Below are 21196 nucleotides of genomic sequence, written 5' to 3' on the forward strand. Positions count from 1 at the left end.
TTCTTAGGCCCGTCAGAAGAACCTAGATGGGTAAAGGTTTTTTTCCCTCCCCCATAAATGTTATATAAGTTTTCCAAATAAATATTTTAGAATAAAAATATATAAATTACTTTCAATGAAATATTGTGATATTCAAAAGAAAGTAAATTTAAGCTATCTTCTTTCTATTTCTCTGGCTTACTGTTTAACTGAAAAATAAAATCGTAAGGTATTTAAAGTATACATTATGATGATTTGATATACATATACATATATGCATACAATGTGTTCTCTTTTTTTAAAAAAGTAAATATATTGAGAAAAAAGAACCGATTTTTAAAGAATTCACATTTAATGACAAAATAGGAATTCTTCATTTAGCATTTGTGATGAGTAGTCAAGAAGTCACCCTAAAATTATAATTGTTATTACTTAATTAGTTATATGGGGCAGAAACATGAAATTTTAAGAATTAAAATACAGTCTAAATATTGCTACTTACTTAATTTGTGCTTTCCCTTTTTGTTCTATATGGTTTGAAAACTAAATTAAAATATACCTTCATGTTATAAATATCTCATCTAATTATTTAGAACTTTCAGTATCGTAAGATTACCACACTAGTAATTTACATATCTAAAAAATTTCCCTAGTCTAGGTGGAAACTTTTAGCCTTTCACCTAATCTAGCTAAATTTAACTACATTAAATAATTTAACACACATAGACAAATATTATATATATATATCTTTTTCATATATATGTATATATATGGGGAATTTGGGGTAAATATATTTTTTTAAAGCTTTATGTTGATTAAGTTAGCAATGCATGCACCAAAAAATTATGAGTTGTACACACCGATGACCACAGGAGAAAAATATTGACTCACTTGGACATGTCTTCTCACTAAACAATCTGGTTTCTGGCCTATGAATTTGATGAAAGAATAGATCTACTGCTTACATGTTCAACATTTCATGTCCACATGTGTTAAGTGAGAAAAAAAAAGTGACTTTTTTTTACATTCCCTCTTGTAATTTCATTGAAGGGCAACTTTCATTCTTTTTTTTCCATTTCATTTCCTGGGATAGCACTATATAATGTTAAAACAATTTGGAAATATGGATCATGGTAGCAAATTTAGTATCAGTTTATAAGCTAAACTAAAATCAGTAATATATTTTGTGTTTCTTTTGTGTTTTTATTTACTGCTTTGGGGTAGTGAAGGCAGTGTTAGCAAAAAAAGTTTCATATGTTTTCTTCAATTTATAATGCTTGAAAGCATGCTTTAGTCAAAATAGTTTACTATATACACTTTGAACTTGGCTTCAAGAAGAGTACTTCCTACTCTATTCTATGAAGTTGTTATCAACTATATGCAATTATTTCAAATAAATTAAGATTTTAGACAATATCCTGACATATTACACTTAGGCTGCCCGACCACTAGTTTCTTGAAGATTCCTCCTTAGCTACATTTTCTAGTCTCCTTTGCAGTTAGGTTGAATCATGTAAGTAGGTTTGGCTAATAGGATGTTGGTGGAAGTAACCAAAGTCCCTCGCTGACCCAGTCAAGATATTTTAATATCTTTTTATAGCTCTCGTCACCAACATAGTAGCCACTAGCCACATGTGGCCACTGAGAACTTAAAATGTGGTGATTCCAAATTGAGATGTGCTGTAAGTGTAAAATACACAACAGATTTTAAAGTAGTAGTACAAAAATACTGTAAAATATCTCTGTAATAATAAATAATATATCAATTACATATTAGAGATAATATTTTGGATATATTGGGTAACTAAAATATATTGTTCAAACAATTTCACTTGTGCCTTTTTTACTTTATAAACGTGGCTGTAAGAAAATTTAAAATTACATAAGTGGTTTACATTATATTTGTGTGGCCAAACTTCTCAGGGTTCCTTATCTTTCTACTTCAGTACATCCACCATTCACTTCCCCATTCATTAACTATGCAGCAATGTGTAATGTGAATCGACTGTGTCCCAGATGCTCTTCTAATAATCCCTTACTGATAAATTAGAGGATAGGGATAAAGGGCAGAATATGGGGTACACCAAAGTATGCCTCTTTGGCATAAGGATTATTTTGAGCTGAAAGCAATCAAGACCCTAAAGACTCAGGAAAAGCTTTTAATCATCCTCCTTAATGACCTGAAAGAATTTAGACAGGTGGCCTGTACCAGAAAGAGAGCTATCACCAGAGACAACTCTTTCAAATGGGAGATTTATCAGCATGGCCTGGCAAACATTAGTTTACCCAAGATTTCCTCTTCTCATCTTCCTGTGAATTATCTTCTTCCTCTTTGAAGCTCCAGATCGAACCCATATTCCTTAGCTCAGGATATATATAAACCCCAGTTGCCTGCCTTTGAGTCTCTTATCTTGGTGGGGCTCATGTTTGTATGTATGAACAAAATTTTTTTTTTCTTCTGTTAATCTTGTTATTACAGGAGGGTCTCAGCCAAGAACCTAGGAGGGTAAAGAGTAAACTATTTTTTCCTCCTGTATGGGGGCATATGACTCCATGATAAATATAAGGTTGGGCGAGGGCTGTTACCTGATATAGGAACTGAAATATATGACAAGATTTTTTGTACTCAGACTGGAATTCCTGTCAGGACAAGCAAGAGGTCTGATTATAATGTGAACTTCTGAATGGTACTTTAAGAATCACAGATTCTGAGTTCTGTCTACTAGGAAGAATGAGCACAGAGAGTTATGAAATGTTAAAAGACTCCCGTGTCCCATTCCTTGGACTTCAAGGACTGTGGCATTTTGGTGACGCCAATGAATCGGCCAAGCTTCTGGACTGTGGTGATAGTTCGGAAACAGGGGATCTCAGCGTTAGGAGCAATTTAAGGGTGACTATATGGACTTAATGCTGGAAAATACATGCTTTTTTCAGTCTTTTACAAATACTGAAATCTACTTATAAACCATCCTCCACTTCCCATTATTATTCAAGGGGTTATACATTCAGAGTTCTCAGACTGTTTTTCCTTTTGTAACGAAAATGTTAGAAGACCTCTTTGCAACTTCCTTCCATTGTGTATTACTGTCAGATGCTTTCTTGTGTTGAACCAATTATTTCCTACATAACATTAATTCCACATGTACGTAAAACCTAATGAAAAATCTAGCTCACAAAAAAAATGAAATTAAACAAAATTAAATTAAAGGGCTTAAATTATGAAAATGAGAAAAGGCACCACTTACCTTATTTTCTGTTTTGACTAAACAAGTCCAATTCTTCTGACTTTTCTCATAGGACGTTTTTCCCTGATATTTTAATCATTGTTCTCCTTCTTATATTATTAATCTAAAAGGGTTTCCTCAACATCTTTTTAGTCCTCTTTTAAACTTTTATTCTTCATATCTTTTTAAAAACAGAGGTATCAACATTATATTTTACTCCGAATAAAGTTTATTGCAAAAAAGATAAAAGAGCATTCCTTTTGTTGCACCTTAAAAGCTTCCTAATTCATTTTTTAACAAAACAATGTTGCTTACTCACTCATCTTTTGGTTCTCTTCACACTCTAGAAATAGAATACTTTGCAAATGGCAGAGTTGATTCTGGCACCAAGAGGTACATCTTACTGGGGCCCAGGGCAGGCTGCCCCCAAATATGACTTAACAGCATATTGATTATTTTGAATTAAAGTTACTTAAGAAAGAGCCGATGCAGGAAGGGCACTTGACCCTCCTGTCTCCTGAAAGTAAGAAATAAATCTTTTATGTGAAAAATGCCCTCTTTGCACTGGAAGGTAGAAGGACATCCTTATCACCAGAGACAAGGAACTCCAGTGGCAAGAGACCTATATACACAAACCTTGTCACTTCTTTACTAATTTATTATCCAAGCCCAAACTTTACTTAAATTCCTTACTAATGAAGCACCCAAAATCAAGTTTCTTTCTTCTATCAATTCCTTTCCAATTTATTGGTTCTTCATCTAAAAAGTATAAAAGCTGTCAGCTTTGGCCACTTCTTAGGTCCCACTTTTATGAGGCCTCCTTTATGCATGAATTAAATTTCTTTTTCTCCTGTTAATCTGTCTTGGGTCAATTTTACTATTGCTACAGCCATAAGAAGGCAAGAGGGATGGAGGGGGAAATTTTTCCCTTCCCAACAATCTCAAATCCATTGTTTTTTCTACTTAGAAGGTAAAAATGTAGTAAGCAAATTACCACTCCAACGTATTTAGATTGCAATATCCATGTGTGACTTTTTTTCTCAAAAACAGATGGAAAAAAAAATTCACAAAGACCTCTGCCACCAGAAATCCTGACGATGGCCAAGTTAGAGAAATACCGTTCCTCATCCACCAAACACAACAAACAGCAAATGCTACTATCTATGAAGAACAAAGTCTTTGTGATTTTACATATTTCAGAAAGTGGAAGAAAGCCAGGACTTGTTTATGCAAGTTAGCAGTATTTGTTTTATAACCTGAGACTACTGACTAGCTAACCTATAGATGAAATAGAAAATTTACTAAATGAAATAATCAGATAATGTAATTGTTTAGAATCTTACATTATTAGGCAGTACACTTAAGGATATCTAAATTGACGTTATTTTTAATCCAAACTAGTGGTTTACTGACTTAGATAACAAGTATCTTCGGGGATATATTGAAATGCTTTATATATAGGGTCTGAATAAATTCACAGTGTCTGCTACTACAATACACTACTTACACAGCTCATTTACAATATTATTAGAAGCTATCTTCATTTGACCTACTTTTTTCTGAGTGTATGTGCATACTACACAGTGAGGCATACCTAAACATCAAGGGACTATTGTTCACATTCCAAAATTGTATTCAATTCTTCAAAAGTCAGTTATGATAATGAAATTGGTAATACAAAACATTCTGCTTTGCCTTCATTCTTAAAAGGTAGACACTAAATCAGTTTTACTGAAAACTGGCATATTAAAGTCAAACATTTCCATCCTCTGTGGTGATAAACAATGCTCCCAATTCCTAAAGAGACTATTAGAGAAAACCTAAGCAATGTTCATTTTTACTAAATATATATATTGCTCCTTCAATATGAGAAAAATATATTAGTATGAATGTGTATATATGTTTTTAAAATTTTTCAGAAGTATGCCTATAAAATGAGATGAAAATAACTTCTAAAAAGGCATAAATCTGTAAGGAGGAAGAGAAGAGAAGAGAGATGATCAAACTCAAGATGTTAGCAAATCTGGGGGAGCACTTCCTTACTTTACAGCAGCACCAGTGGTCTCAGGCTCACTCACTGTGTTACCTACCTGCCAAGGATCAGGAATCAAATGTTCTTCCAATGAGCTGTGGTTTCTTTTAATGTGCAAATAATATTTAGCAATGAACATCTGAGTGCTAGTGTGATACTGTGATTTATAATAAGAAATATATATTTGGTCTGCTTCCCTGTTTCCAACTTCCTAAAAGTTTTGGAATTTCCTAAGTGATAAGAGCAATAAAGGCATCTTTTGTTATGTTAATGAGGTAACTTTTGGAAAGCCTTCAGGTAACCCTTGGGCGGGGGCTTATTTCCAGAGGAACCATCCCTGAATAGAGAATAGAAGGGTGGAACTTTCAGTCTCATTTCCTTCCTCCACCCTAGATGAGCAAGGATTGAGTCAATCATGCCAAAGTAATGAAGCGTCCATAAAGACCCAAAAGAATTAAGTCTGGAGAGCTTCCAGATTGGTGAACACGTGGTGATCTGGGGGGAGTAGGGCTCTGACAGGGCACTGAAGCTCTGGGCCCTTTCCCCACTCCTTGCCTCATGCATATCTTCACCTGGCTGTTCCTGAATTACATCCTTTTATAATACACTGGTAATCTAGTAAGTAGACGGGTTTCCTGAGTTCTGTGGTTTGCTCTAGCAAATCAGCTGAACCCAAGGACAGGGTTGTGGGAGCCTATGATCATTCAGAAGCATAGGTAACAATCTGGACTTGCCTTCTGAAGTGGCAGGGGTAGTCGGGGGGTGGCATTCTTGTAGGATTGAACTCTTCACCTGTGGGATCTGAAAGTGTCAGAATTGAGTTGAATTATAAGACACCCAGGTAGTGTTCGAGGAGTGCCTGCTGGTGGGAGGAACTACTCCCCACCCATACCTCCCCACACACCCCCACAAGCGAGTGTTAGAATCATTTCAACTATGTGTACCCCATTGCTACTAGGCCTTCCCAGTTGACAGCAAATATATTTTTAGAAAATACATTTTAATAAATTTTTAATTTTCATTAAAATTTCCAGTACAAATTTAATATAGTTTCCCCACCCTAAATTTAAATTATACTTTTGAATGTTTTCTTTTATCTCCTATCCCTTCATTGGTATTTATGTTCAGTTTTTTTCTGGTTATTTTTGCTTGTTTTTTTTTTTTTATACAAACTTTAGGATCAGCTTATCTAACGCCAGGAGAAAATGCTACATATATTGGAATGTCATTTAATTTACACAACAACTTAAAAATAGCAGATACTTTTATGATGTTAAGTAGGAACAAGGTGGGTCTTTTCCTGTGATTTTCTTTTGTCTCAGGAGAGTTTTAAATACAGGTTTCAAAAATTTCTTATTAAATTGTTTTTGTTTTTAGAGTTGTAAATGGGTATGTCTGAGTCATTGAATCTTCTAGCTTGTTACCATGAAGTCTACTAAATTATTTTACTCTTTGTATTGGGGTTTGTGCTTGTTAATGTTATTGTTTCTTTGTGCCTTTCTGGGTAAACAGCCATATCTGCCAATTGGGATACTACTACCTCTTCCTTCAACTGCTTTGCCTTGAATTCGTTTATTTCATCTGGTTGTGATGGCTAATACTTCCAACATAATGTTAGGTAGTAGTGAGGATAACTGGAAAATTCCTATACCTTCTCTGTCTTCAGTCAGAATGCATCAAATGTTTTCTCATTAACTATTATGCTGACTTCTGATCTAAACTATATATGCAGAGTATAACATATTAGCAAGAGAGTCCTTTTTTATACTAAGCATTTTATCAGAAAAGGGTGCTTTACTTTATCAGATGTCACTATCTCACACTTAAATGTAAACAAAAAGTTAAGATCACTAAATAACTTGAAGAATGACTTTGAAAATAAAAGAGTTCCCCCAAATAAAACAAAAATAAGCTAACGAGAAAGAAGGACCTTAGGAAATATGAACAATACAAGAAGCAGGAAAGAATTGTGGGAGAATTATATTGAAAATCCACAGAAAGTAAGAAAGATGTGACTGTGTTTTCTGGAAGACCATGAGAATATATATTTTAAAAAGTGAACAAAAAAGGAATAGAATAAAAAATATTTTATGACATAATAGCCCAAAAACTGTACCTCCCTTGAGCGGTTTCTCAGGAAGCTACCAGAGGCTATACTCTACTAAAAACCAGAAAGTAAACCAAGAAAGACGATGAACAGGATCTATGGCACTAGACGTCAAACACAGAAGAGGAGAGAGAGGTTTCTGGAGAGCAGCTGCATATCAGGGTCAAGAACAAGCATTCTAGAAGGTGTGGTGTGTATAACAACAGGCATGAGTTCTCATCTTAACTTTAACTTCTTGGGTCTCTGACAATGATAATCAATAATCACACCTTCCTTCCATACTCTCTGCCCTTCTTTGTCTCTTTCTCTTTGACATATGTTGTAAATATTTTTCTTACCCTGTACTCCATTCATGGCCCCATGCTTTACCTGAGGGGTCTCATCTATTTCTCTAGTCACCAGCCCTAACAGACTTCATCATAAAGCTGTGTTTTCAAACCTGATATTTTTTCCACACACTGCTTGATAAATCCATTCAATTCCCATATCCAATTAAGCAAAATGTTATGTAACCAAAATCCATCAGCTCTCATACCCCACCCAGCAAAATAAAAGCCTGTCAGACAAATGCCAGCCTCAAGCATTCTTCTCAGAGGGACTCGATTCCTCCTGCCCTCACAAGAATATAAACGATGATAACCACCACTAATGAATGTGTACCATATGCCAGGTATAATTCTATGTGCTTTGCATGCAGAACATCTTTTAATCTTTTAAATAAATATTTGATGGAGAAGTCGAGGCTTAGAAAGGTTTAATAATTTACCCAAGTTTACACACACTAAGTGGTGAACTGGGAATTGAAACTCAAGCTTCTGAGTCTAGTACTTGCTTTCATACTGATCTCCTGAATGCCTCATAACCACATTAAACCGAATACTTCAATACCTAAAACTTAAGTAATCAACAAGCCTCAAACGTATCTCTTCTGCTTCCTGTCTCGGTTCCTATCCCAATTTATGGCATCTCCATTTGCCTAGTGTCCTGAGACAATACCTTGAATCCATCAGATTCATTCCTTGTCCCCCTTTTCCAGTCACTAAGCAAATCTTGGTGTTTCCATCTATCCAACCAGGTCACCCCCATTTATATCATCCAGGGCTCTTCTCAGGATTTTGCCATGGCTTGGTGGAAAGGTTCAGGAAGTACTAGGCAATGTGGATCTAAACTCAATGTTAAAAATGCATATTTGGAAGCTGCATCCTCAAAAATCATGTCCTCAGTGCTTCCATAGTGTCAAGCCCAATATTAGGTCCTGAGTATGAAAGAAAAAGGGTTGACAGAAGAAAGGACTGAGATAACAGCCACTATGACCAGCTTTGTTTTCAATTCCTCTCTCCTTTTCTTCCTTCCTCATTGCCATCCATTCAACAAATATTTACTGAATATCATTGTACATGAGGGAGTATTCTCTAGGCTGAGTATACAGTGATGACTGAGTCAAGGTTCAGACCCTCAAGGAGTTCAGTTAATAGATGTGAAATATATGTAAACAATAATTATAAGGCAGTCAACACAGGTTCTACATAGTAAATGCTATAAAGGAAACTATAGGTAAATCAAGCCTATCTCCATTTGATTTATGGCCATCCACCCTGAACCTAGATCATAGGAGAGGCAAAGATCACGTTAACCCAAATGCACACGTACTGGATTATATACAGATTCACACACATACACACACGGTGTGATAGTGGTACTTTGTATCTTCTCTCATCTTTTTTTTCAAAATTAAGATAGCTTTATTTATTTATTTACTTATTTACTTACCTACCTACCTACCTTCAGGTAAATTTCAGGAGCTGAAAATAAATCCTTTTTCCATGTAAATATACCAAAAACTAAAATTATTTCCCATGATTCCTCCTGGGAAATTTACTTGCACTTTCTCACCAAACCCTCTCTTTCCATAATCTTTCTTATCCCAGTAAATAGCCATCCCATCCTTCCTTATGTTAAGGCTAAAACTGTTTTTCGCCATTCTGTCAACCTCCGTATTTAGTCCATCAGCAAATCCTGTTATCTCTACTTTCAAAATGTAACCAAACTATGACCATTTCTCCCTAGGTCCATGGCTACCAGCTTAGTCCTAGCTCCACACACACCCCCAAACTGGATTACTACATTAGCCTCTTGCTCACCTTCCTACTTCTACCTGGTCATCCTACAGTATAATTTACATTGCTTCTAGCCACTGCTTAAAATTCTCAGCCTCCTGAACTACCATAACGTGGAAGCCAAGCCCTCACAATGGTCGATGAAGCCTTACCTGATTTGTCCCTCTAGCTCATAGCACTCTGCCCCAGACATTCTACTCCAGCCACCCTGCTGTCCCTCGAACACACACACATTCTCTCCTCAGGACTTTGGACATGTTCTTCCTTCTGTCTGGAACTTTGTTCTCCATGCTTTCTGCATGATTCATTCTCTTCCTTCCCTCAGGTTTCTTATAAATCTCTTGGGAGAGGTCTTCCCGGAATCCACTACAGAAAACAACAACCCACCCTATTCTCATTCTTATCCTTTTTTTTTTTTTCCCTAGTACTCATCACTACCTAAAATTCTACATTCCTGGGGCAGAAAAAGAAAAAAGTTGACAAATAAATACAGAGGATGTCAAATAGTTCGCTAATTGTTTCCTTGTTTAGTTTCGCTCATCTGGTTCACATCTGAGACCCTATATTTAAAAGGACTTTTTTCTCTGTAATGTCATGTTCAAAAACCTAGAGCAGCTGACATGTAATAGGTGCTCAATAAATAGTAAGTTAATGAATGTAGACTTTATGTTTATTTCTATAAAAACATGTTTCCTTAAACTTAAATGATTATTTATGAAGGATAAGAGCTTAATGCATAGACATAATATACAAAATATTTATTCTATGACATAATAATTGCAGGTAATTTTAATAACAAGATCAGTTCTTACAAAAGTACCACCCGTGGATCATGTATTCTGAGAAGATTGGTTTTCTGGGTGCCAGGTGGGCTAAATCAAAGAAGAAAACCTTTAGCAAACTCATTCATAACTCTCATTTATTCTCATTAAATGACAGCTAATATTAAACTATGAAGTGGTTCCACTAACATTTCTAACTAAGGGGTCTGTCTGTCTCCATCCATCAGGTGGCCACAATTCTGGATGAGACCGAACGTGATTGTGTATTTATTTATCACCTACTGTCTACTCTTACTGTTACTTATCTCTGCACATAGAATTGGGATACTGAAATTAGGGCTTAAATGAGAGTAAGATTAAGCAGAGGACTTTTTAAACCATGCTCTGTCTTTTATGGTCCAAGAACTTCACAAATTTGCCTCTAGCTGCATCACATGAGAGATTTCTACAGCTGAACTTATATCAATACATTACTGTCAGATTTGGTCTTAATTCTTTGTGTTCTGGCTACCATGATCATAAGGTGACAGAGAATTCTCAGAAGACAACGGAACCCTGGTAAGGTCCAAAACATAACCCCTTAAGTGGAACGTAGAGAAAGAGCCTCAGGATGCCACTAAAATAAAATTCTTTTGCAGAAGCAAAGTAACGAACAAAAGAGAGATTGGAGGACACTGTATAGCCATTGGAACTTTTTATTAGTAAGAAAAACATATTGTTGCCTATGAAATGATTGCAGTGAAAGCAAACATGGAGATACAGTTGATAGTAATGCCTGTATAGGCTATTTTTTTTCCAGAACATTGAGCTCAATTATATGAATTGCTTTCCTTTTCACCTAGATGCTCACAGAATACATAATTAAGTTTTAAAAAATATTCTTTCTATCTATCTATCTCAGATATCTTTGCCAATCAGATATATATTTTTGAGACTTGTAACATAAGACTATTAAGACTATATATACTTAATATACATACATATGTATGCATATATATAAGATATAAAATATCTGATTGGTAGGTTTTGAGTCTTTTAACACAAGCCCAATTCCATTATTGAGTAAAACATCACTCAGGATAGACTCCAACTTCAATCAATTATAGTGATTCCCAATTGGAGAAAGAGAAAGGCCATTTCCCCTTGAGGGTTCATCAAAATCCTAGGTGAGGTTTCCTCAAACATTCCTTACTACAGACCCGACTAAATCACTGATATTTTATAGCAGTGGTTCCCAAAGCATGGTCCCATACCAGCAGCATCAGCAAGTCTCTTTACTGCCATGTTCAAAACCCTAGAGCACCTGATACACAATAGATTTCAATAAATAATAAGTTGGTGAATGTAGACTATGTGTGTGGAGTGTAAGCACATAACAATTAGCTTTTTTGATTGTCATATAAGTGCCTGATGTTAAGTTTTTGATTGCCAATGCATCCCCTTCAAATCTATCCATCTAGAATAAACACATTACCAGCTACACAACTAAAGAGCCAGGCCACCCCAATCGTGCAAGTTCTCTCTTTCAGAAAGCCCCGGTTAACTTAGATAATTGACAGTTTGACTGACGGTTTGCTTTTCTCTCCCAGCATTTTAATTCCTGCTCTTAAATTTTAAATTCCCCGATAAAGAGTGAGCTCATGAAATTCAAGGTAATCCATCCTGACCCCTGTAAAGGTAGAATCCCAGGTCTGTGCTCTGTCTCTCTACCTGTGACCTCGCTGTGTGGTCCTGGGCATGCCTTGGACCCTTCAGGACTTCTGAACAACATACATTTTTTTTTTTTCAAAGTTCTCTGATGGTTGTTGCTGAGATGCTTCTTGAAATCATAATAAAGAACCACAAGAGCCAGTCTAGCTACATCAGTCCACTCAAGGAAATGTCTGTGGGGGTTCCCACAAGTTGTATGGGTCCAGGTGAGCACCCGTCAGCACTCCTAGCCAATAGCGTTATTATTGATAGCTAAGACTGACCCCAAAAAGCCTATTTCTGTCAAAGCATGTTTCCTTAAATATAAATGATTGTTTATGAACGATAGGAACTTAATGCATAGACATATACCTAATGCATAGGAAAGTATTTATACACTGTCTGACATCATAGCTGTAGGTAATTTTAATAACAGGAACCCTTTCTAACTCGGAACTTGTTAGAAATCAAGAGTTCTTGGGTTCCTCTAGATCTATGGAATCAAAAACCCTGGCTGTGGGTTACAGTGATTGACGCTGTAACAAGCTCTCTAGGTGATTCTGATGCAGTATTCTGATGAGAATGAGTGGTATCAAACAACTCTACAACAAAATGTAACCCTTTTGCATTTTCATTTTAGATCCTTATGTCTATTTCCTAAGTGTAAAGTCTAGGCTTCAGATTCAATTTTGCAGGAAAGATTAGTGGTGGGAGGACAGTTTGATTGCTCTACCATTGCCTACTGTTTTAGAACGTCACAATTTTCAACCAGAAGTTGAATATTAACATGATTAAACCAATAGCTCATTCTTGGCACAACTGGCCCCAACAATAGTACAACTAACTACTCAGGAATGGCATCTGCTTGCTCTCTCACAGCCTCCATGTTCCACTCACACACATCTCCTTGGCCACTCGCTACCTGATAGGCCAAGCTTCTGCAACCATTCCAAACTTCCACGTGCAATTCTTGTTGCCTTCATCTTTCTTTAAATAGTCTTTATGTGGATAACCTTAGATTAAGTGTCACCTCTTTTCAAAAAGCTGTCCTCCTCTCCAAGCAATTAGTCATTCTTTCCTCTATGTTCCCATGGCACTTCTATTATATTTAAGGCCAAATTTTATTTTAATTATTTGTTTATATAAGTGTTTCTTCCTTCAGATGATAATCTCTTAGAGAAGAAAACCATGTTGTATTGTGCCTTTTCGGGGTACAAAAGTATGCCTGCCACAGAGCTGGCACTCAAAAGATATTTGTTGAATGTTGAAAGGTTATTTTAGCAACTATATAGCTCCAGTGGGATGGTACTAGAGTGCCAATATTCTTCCCAAAATGAAAATAAATCACGAAAGTCAATACATCTTGTTTTGCTAGAAAGTTATGTAGGCCCCAAAGACAGAATAAATCAGGTAACTAATGCATTTGCCTATCAGCCATGGAGAATTGCTTTTAGCTAGCAACAATAATGCTAGTTGGTAAATATTTACATTTGCCAGCTAAATATGCTTGCCACTGAGACCACTCCACCCTATGTCGGTACTGCAATCAACAATTCCATTTTTCTTGCATTGTTTCCGTAGTGTAGTGGTTATCACAGTCGCCTAACAATTCCATTTTTCCCATAAGATATTTCAGAACATAGGAGTTTAAAGAGCAAAACCTGTATACTTTATAAAACTAGCCAGAATTAGTAAGAGCTCAGTAACAGTGGGTTGATAAAGAACAACAGATTTCTAAGAAAAATCTGTAATACAAACAACAAATTATTTGTCTTTCATTGAAAACAATGAGACCTATCACAATCCAATTTTCCTTTCACTAACTGAATGATATCCTTTGTTACTTGGGTACTTTGCAAAGATTAGATTCGGAAAAACATTCAAGGGAATCGTTCTCAGTGGATTAGACCATTAACCATAATTATTTCAATGGCAAACACAGACATATTCTACAAGTCATCTTAACATCTAGCGTAGATTTAGGGTAGCCCACATGCAAGTAAAGCTATATTTTGTATTTCTCATAAAATTATTTTAAACAAATATTTAACTTATCTCTTATACATAATGATTTGCTTATGATTTGTGAAAATAAAATTAGTATTAATAAATAACAATATTCACAATTTACATAATTATACTGAAAATTAGATTATATCACTCACCAAAACCTAGCATGTAAAAGTATTGACATTTAATGTACTGGAAATCATTTAGAAAGAATCAATTAAAAGTCTTCCTCAATAGTAGTTGAGTTTTGGGGTTATTAAACATTCAAAGGTAGCTTCAAGTCTCTGTTGGTATTGTAAGCCTTAAATACCTTCTATTCTCAAGTTTTCAATGTCCTCAAAACCTCTCTCCACTTCTCATAAAACCTATCAATTGTGTGATGTGTCTCAAGAAAAATGCAGCATTTGGTAGGTGGATGAGTTGTCACAACAGTAACAGATATCGAAATATTAGGGGTTTTAAAGTCCAGTTTCTGAGCTTCATTTCTTCCGTTTATCTTGAGCAAGCCACCTAATCTCATTTAGCACATCTGGAATACTTACTAGGTCAGGAGTGCAGCTAACCACAAAAGCATCTCTCTAAATAGTGTTATTAATATGATGATACAGAGGAACAAAAAGTTTCTAATCTTCACTATTTCTGAAATGAGGATTTCTATTGTTTCTTGTACCAATATTCATCTCCCCAAAACAACATTACCAAATACATTGGGTATTACCAAATCCTTATGCAGCCTTATTATCGTGATCCAGAGAATGAGTTCACTGCCCTTCATACTCTCTAGTGACCTAATTCTTCCTGATACCAAACAGTAAGGAGAAACAGGAAGCCAGAGGCATAGCAGTCTGGGACTGTTTATATCTATGGCGAACCTTCCATGACACAACAGCTCTGCTCTATTATGTCTGATAATCAGGCCCCTTGTATAGTAGTTATATATCAATTTGTTAGTTATGTATAAATTTGGAACCAACAGGGAGGAGAGGTACATACAAATTGTTACTTTTTTCACTGAAACAGTCTTTTGCCCCTAGGTCCCAGTATCCTTCTTCTATACAATGGAACTGTGAAATTAACTTTAAACATATAACATGCTTACTGCGTGTGCCTGCGTGTGTGTGTGTGTGTGTGTGTGTGTACTGAGTGCATGGCACAGAGAATGTGGTAAGATAATGAAATATAAATAAATGTTCTATTCTCCTTGTTTCATCCAAAGAAGGTAGCCAAAACCATGTTCAAGGAAGAAATAAGCAGGTATCCAGGGGAGAAATGCATAAATATATGATTCATTTAATTCAGAAAATGCATAAACATATGACTCATTCAATTCAGAAAATACATTACATGATAAAACTGGCAATGTTTTATGTTTTCTATTTCTCAGACTTTTACTATATGTTTTCTCACAAGGTACACATGGACATATAAGGAAAACAAGTTTCAAAGAAATTAAATTTTCTGTGTACCTTTTTTTTTTTTAATGACTTCATGTGTGGATATAACGTAAAAAAAGCTTTGTTTATGGACTCACAATTTTAGTGTTAGTTTGTATTATAACATGATCATCATGCTGGCCAGAAAGGAAATTATGGTGAATTCTTGGAAAAAGTATGTTACTTCAGTTAATCCTATTTCATGTTATTGTTATCGTGAGAGGGCGTGTCCTGTCTTTTAGGTATGGGCATATAGTTGTGGTAATAAAGACATAAACATATTATATCTTGGGCCCTGGTGAAGTACATAGACAAAACCAATCATAAATTTCTACTTCACTTAAGATAAAAACAAAGTTGTCTACTACTTTTGGAAGAATTAGAAAAAGTGTACTTAGAGGACAGAAATAAAGTTAATCACTAAATCCAGGGTAGGATCAAAACCATCATATAACTCATTGGGAGATGGTTTAAATCTTTCAATTGATCTAGTAGTAAATATTTTCCCCCACAGATTGCTTTTTCTCTAACCCAAACATCAAACAAGTTTGATGACAAAATTATTGCTGGTCATGATTTCAAAAGTGTACCTTCCTTATATATGCTTCTGTGAATGAATCTGTGTGAATGAGCAGGATTTTTAAAATGTGAATTATATTTGTGGTAAACAGTAAATATGTTTTTAGGATTATAAAATATCTATAAATTACAAGAAAAGACTATTTACCTTGAATTAATCTTACCTAGAAATGTCTTTGTGTTTATGTGGAGATAAATATTGTTTGCTTATCTTTATAGAACAGATGCAATAAATCATATTCCAGTAAAATTTTTGGAATCGAAGGTTAATAGAAGACTTATTTTAAAAAAGAGATAGGGCCTATTTTAAAATGGTACTGGGAAAGAAAAAAATCAGTTGGATTTACTACAAAGATACAGTAAGCTTCAAATGACACAAAATGATAAGGCTGTATTTAATCACTTTTTCCCTTGAACTATCCCTTATGCAGCTTTACAAAATAACAAGAAACTACTCTGCTGTCTCTCTATGCTTCACAAATATTACACCAAAGTCTCTGTGTCTGTGTGTGTTTGTGTGTGTGTGTGTGCACCTCATCAATAAGCCTTTTACCTCATCATATTCATTTTTATTGTTGTTGTACGTTTTTCTCTTTGCCCAATTTACCACAAAGATTTTTTAATTGCTTTTTCTCTTTCTTAAGTCTTCTTCAACATATTCTTTTTCATTAAGAATTTTCCTCTTTTCTTCAACTTAGCATATATTTACTGATCTATACTACTGACAAAAATGTATTTATTATATTTATTTAGTGTACTAGTAATGATCACTGAGCTTATAAAGAAAACACACAGTCCTGCCTTCAATGGATCCCCATTTTCTCAGACCGGAGTGTCTTGCTCTTTGATGCTCCTTACTTTAGAGTCAGTCAGTAGAGCTTTCCTCATAAAGGCTTCTGGATTCTCTCTAGCTCAGAATACTGCTTTCTCTGCTCACCCACAGACTACTTAGGGCTACTCTATTTAGCAATTATCCAACATCTCCCAAATGGGTATGTTCCATGAGATCAGAAGATGCAACTTAAACTAATTTTCTGCCTCCTACAGGCTGGACTTCAGCTCAATTCCATGTAGTGATGAAATAAATATATGTCAAATGACGTATCTCACAGTTATGGTTATCTTTTGGTATCACCAAGTGGCTTAAACTGAATCAATTAGCTTTCTTTTCTCATCATCTTCAAAAGTGTCTACATAAACTTTAGTCATGTACCTAAAGTCTTGACAAGAAAAAATCAGTCACATGGAAAATATATTTTTCAGGTCTTTAAATGGAAGAAAATCACAGAAACATAAATGTTATCTCTGAATCTTTTTACTCTGTCTTTATAAATATTTATTTATATTCCTGATACCCAGGATATGCCCAAAGATGAAACTTCTGTATTTGAAACAGTGGTGACTCTCCTGATCCAAATGTAATAGGTTTAGGGAGAACACATATAAAATAAAGGAAATAAATAGGAGTTGAACTTGGGGGAGATACTTGGGAAAAAACAGTAAATGTACTCATGCATGTGATTATTCCACAGCTTTTACAATCTGGGCACTCATTAGGCAGGAAAAACTGCTCTAAGACAGTGCCAACAACATATTCATAGAAGACAGGATATTAAACTATGGTCAGTATATTAGCACATGAGTTGTGGTAAACGGCAGTTGAAAATGTCAATGTATGGAGAGTGATATCCATTTAGATTTCTGGGAATGAGAATTCAGAGTTTATCATGTTTACATACCTTATTAAAATAACTCAATGGTTTAATTAAAAGATTCAGAGTATTATGTTACATTATAATTTGAAAAAACTCTTTTTACAATTCTGATTTGTCTGTAAATTTGTTGGAAAGCTTTTATCTATTGTCTGCTACAAAGCTCCAAAATTAAGAAAATTTTAATGAGGTCACTAGATACAGCAATTAAACTATATACATTCGTGTGGTAAATATTCTGAGAGTTATGAATTCCTATCCCAAATATTTCTTGAGTTTATTTTTCATTTATTCTTCTTCATTTCTGTTGTTGTAATTTATTCATTTTTAATTATTTGTACCTTACTTAGTTCAGAAAAAGTTGAGACTTTATATATATGCTTCATTTTTATGTTTATCATTTAAAGTTCTATAATAGCAATTTATTAATTCAGTAAGTAAATATAAATGAAATTTGATTAGTTAAAATCCAGTAACTTTACTTTTTGCCAATATACTAAAGAGCACCTGGCAAAATTGTGCTATCAAATATCACAAAGAATAGATGATACCCTAAAAACCTTCGTAAACTATTACTTTTCAGATTGCATCTTTCAGTGGATTGTTTTAGATCCATTACTGAAATGACTTTTACAAAATGAGACAGACCAAGGAGAAGGTAATTTATATACAGTAAGAGTGTCAGGCGTTGCACTAGAAATTTTTACATACAGTGCCTCTTTTAATCCTCACAATAATATGCAAAATAACCATTATTACCATTTTACCATTCTTAAAGCCTTGCATATAGGGTCCATATTTTATTAGCTTTATATTCTCATTATCTGGGTTTGATTTATTATATAGGCACAAATACATACATATACACACACACATACATGATAGAAAGATGAGGAAACTGACTTGCAAAGCAACTGACTGATTTGCCCAAATCCAGAATTATTAAATATAAATCAAGTCTTTCTAATCTTGAAATCCACACAAATCTCCTTACATTTCACTCTAGTTTTCAATTTAAGAACATTTTACTCAGTGTTCAGATAAAAATTATCTGGAGTTGTGCTATTTATCGATCATGAGTTAGTTGTACTTGTAAAGTAAATACATATTAAGAGTATGGATTGATGCCTACAGAAAAAGAGGATAAACTTATCATCTTACATTACTTCACACATGCTTTCAGTGACAGGGGCCAAGGAGAGGCAAGGCAGTTATATCTCTTTTTCTTGAACTTGGTAAAAACGAAGAAGGACCAAAAAAATGAGTATTTTTAGAACAATAAAAATCCCTCATGTCTTCTTCTAGTGAATGACATATACTATCTATTTGATGGAAGACTGCTATTCAAATCCTCTGATGAGTGATGTCATTAAGGAAACTCATATTATCAAGAAGAATCAAAGATATGCTTTATCAAATTAAATAATTTCTCTTTACCATGTATTCTGTTGCTTTTTCCTTAATTAAAAGTCAACATAATATTCCCAGATTTGCATAGGTAAAATAAAATGACTATGAGAAAAACAATATGGACGTTTAAATTACACAGGTACATAGTTCATTTTGGAAATTCAGTAACTTATATCCTAAAAGAGAAGTAACAAAATATTCTTACCTTAGAAAATTGTGCATTTATCCATTTTGTGAATGTTTTCTTTTGAACATCTTCTCTTTCATCTGCAATGTAAAATAAAAGATAGAGTTAAGAAATAACTTTGAATATCATTCATATTTTACAACCAAAATAATTTACAATTATTATGCATTAGTGTTATTTTATATGTGGTAATAAATTCATTGATAATGAAATTAAATGAGTGATGTTGGTATTGAGCATCCAAAAATGAAATTTGAAAAATCATTAATATAGTCAAGTCCCGACACATTCAAATATTGTATAAAGCCATTACAGAAAAGTAGTCCCATATGAATAAATGAAATATTATTTATTCTCCTATAATGAGTAGATATTCCAGCATAATCAAAAGAACCTATTATCTGTTATTTATTCTGAAAAACTATTCCTGAGCCTTTCCTCTTGCCTCTGCCCTCAGTCCATGTAGAAACGATTTTTCTCTCCTTTCAATACCTACATGCTGTAACATAGGCCCCTAGCATAGCCTCTTCCCATTATAGGAGGTTTCCGGATGATTGGGAACGTGGCTTAGTTAGGTTTGCATCACAGAACCTAGAATATTGTTTGCACAAATTAAGAGCTCAGAAAATATCTGAAAAATATAGGAATGCTTTAGAAGAGGGGGGAATCTTAAAACTCCAACATTTCTAATACCTCTTTTCATCTAAAAGTCAGGAACTTTCAAACCAAAATGCAAATGATATTCTTCATGGATCATGTATAAATACTCAAAGGAAAAATCCCCAAGGACTTCTTACACCAAGAGATTAGAGTGGAAAATTATTAAGAAACAGCTTCGCAGAATTCATGCTTCTAAAAATTAATCTCTTTTTCCCCCAAGCTGGAAGTTAGTATAGAGCCAAATGGACAGGAAAATAATCAATCTTGATTTATTAAAATGCTTTTTTGATGCCAAAGCCTAGCTTTAAATTACTGTAAATGCAATCATATTAGTCAATGTTCAATAAATGAGTGCATGGGAGAGAGATTTAAAATTGAGAGCTTTCACATTTTATGTACATGGGTCAAAAGAACCCTTACTGAAATGCCCTGATAAAATAACCTCATTTGCTCTCATATTATTTTTCAGTAGTAAATCTCCACTGCTTCTAAAAATAGATGATACACAGTAAAAAAAAAAATCACTTTTCTATGACAAATGTATCTATGCATTAAGAATATGTTTATTTTAAAGCACATTATTAATCTGTAAGTAGATACTCTTAAGCAATATAAGAAATAACAGTGGATAAATAAGAAACCTAAAACTGTTTTCTTAGATAAGAAAATCTGACTTAGCATCACAAAATACTTCCTTCTTATTTGTGTTACTCCTACAAGCTACAATGTATGATCAACTATTGGCATTAGCCATGCAGTATAGGATAAATGATAATTATACTATGGAAGTATTTCCTTTGTTGACAAGTGTGAATAAATAAAAATAGATAGTAAGTGGTTTCAAACCTAATCTAGCCTCTTTCAAACATTACTTCTATAAATTCAATACTACTCTTTTTATAATAATAATAATAATAATAAATACATGGAACATTTCAGATGGTCAGGATTTCACCATTTTCACTGACTTGCTGTATAGGAAGACTGGTCTGTATATCTATTTCTCAACAGAATTACACATACATTCCTAAAAGTTAATAATCTTATTTGCAACTGTACCTATTTTTTCCAACAGGGGCATATATATCCTATCTGTCAGGCATGGGAAATTAAATGAGTCATCTGAAAGCATTCATTCAGAAGTTTTTAAAACATTCCTAACCATCTTCACCAGAAGATGAATAGGAGATTTTGAAGAGGTTTGTTCTAGATGCTTTTAAATGAAAAGTGGGTAGTAAAGCAATATTTTGATTGTTTTCGATTATATGTACAAAA

At 34.3% G+C, this 21196-nt stretch overlaps 1 protein-coding gene across 1 annotated transcript in view; it reads right to left on the reverse strand.

The window, feature by feature from the left end:
- The window catches only part of LOC102504131 (dystrophin-like), a 562607-nt gene that overhangs the window by 295823 nt on the left and 245588 nt on the right, over nt 1-21196 (reverse strand). The window contains exon 2 of the mRNA XM_032474646.1: nt 19280-19341. Within this exon, the coding sequence (XP_032330537.1) occupies nt 19280-19341 (62 nt within the window). The remainder of the gene's footprint in view (nt 1-19279; nt 19342-21196) is intronic.

This window comes from Camelus ferus, chromosome X (assembly GCF_009834535.1).
Source record: "Camelus ferus isolate YT-003-E chromosome X, BCGSAC_Cfer_1.0, whole genome shotgun sequence".
NCBI classification, from domain to species: Eukaryota; Metazoa; Chordata; class Mammalia; order Artiodactyla; family Camelidae; genus Camelus; species Camelus ferus.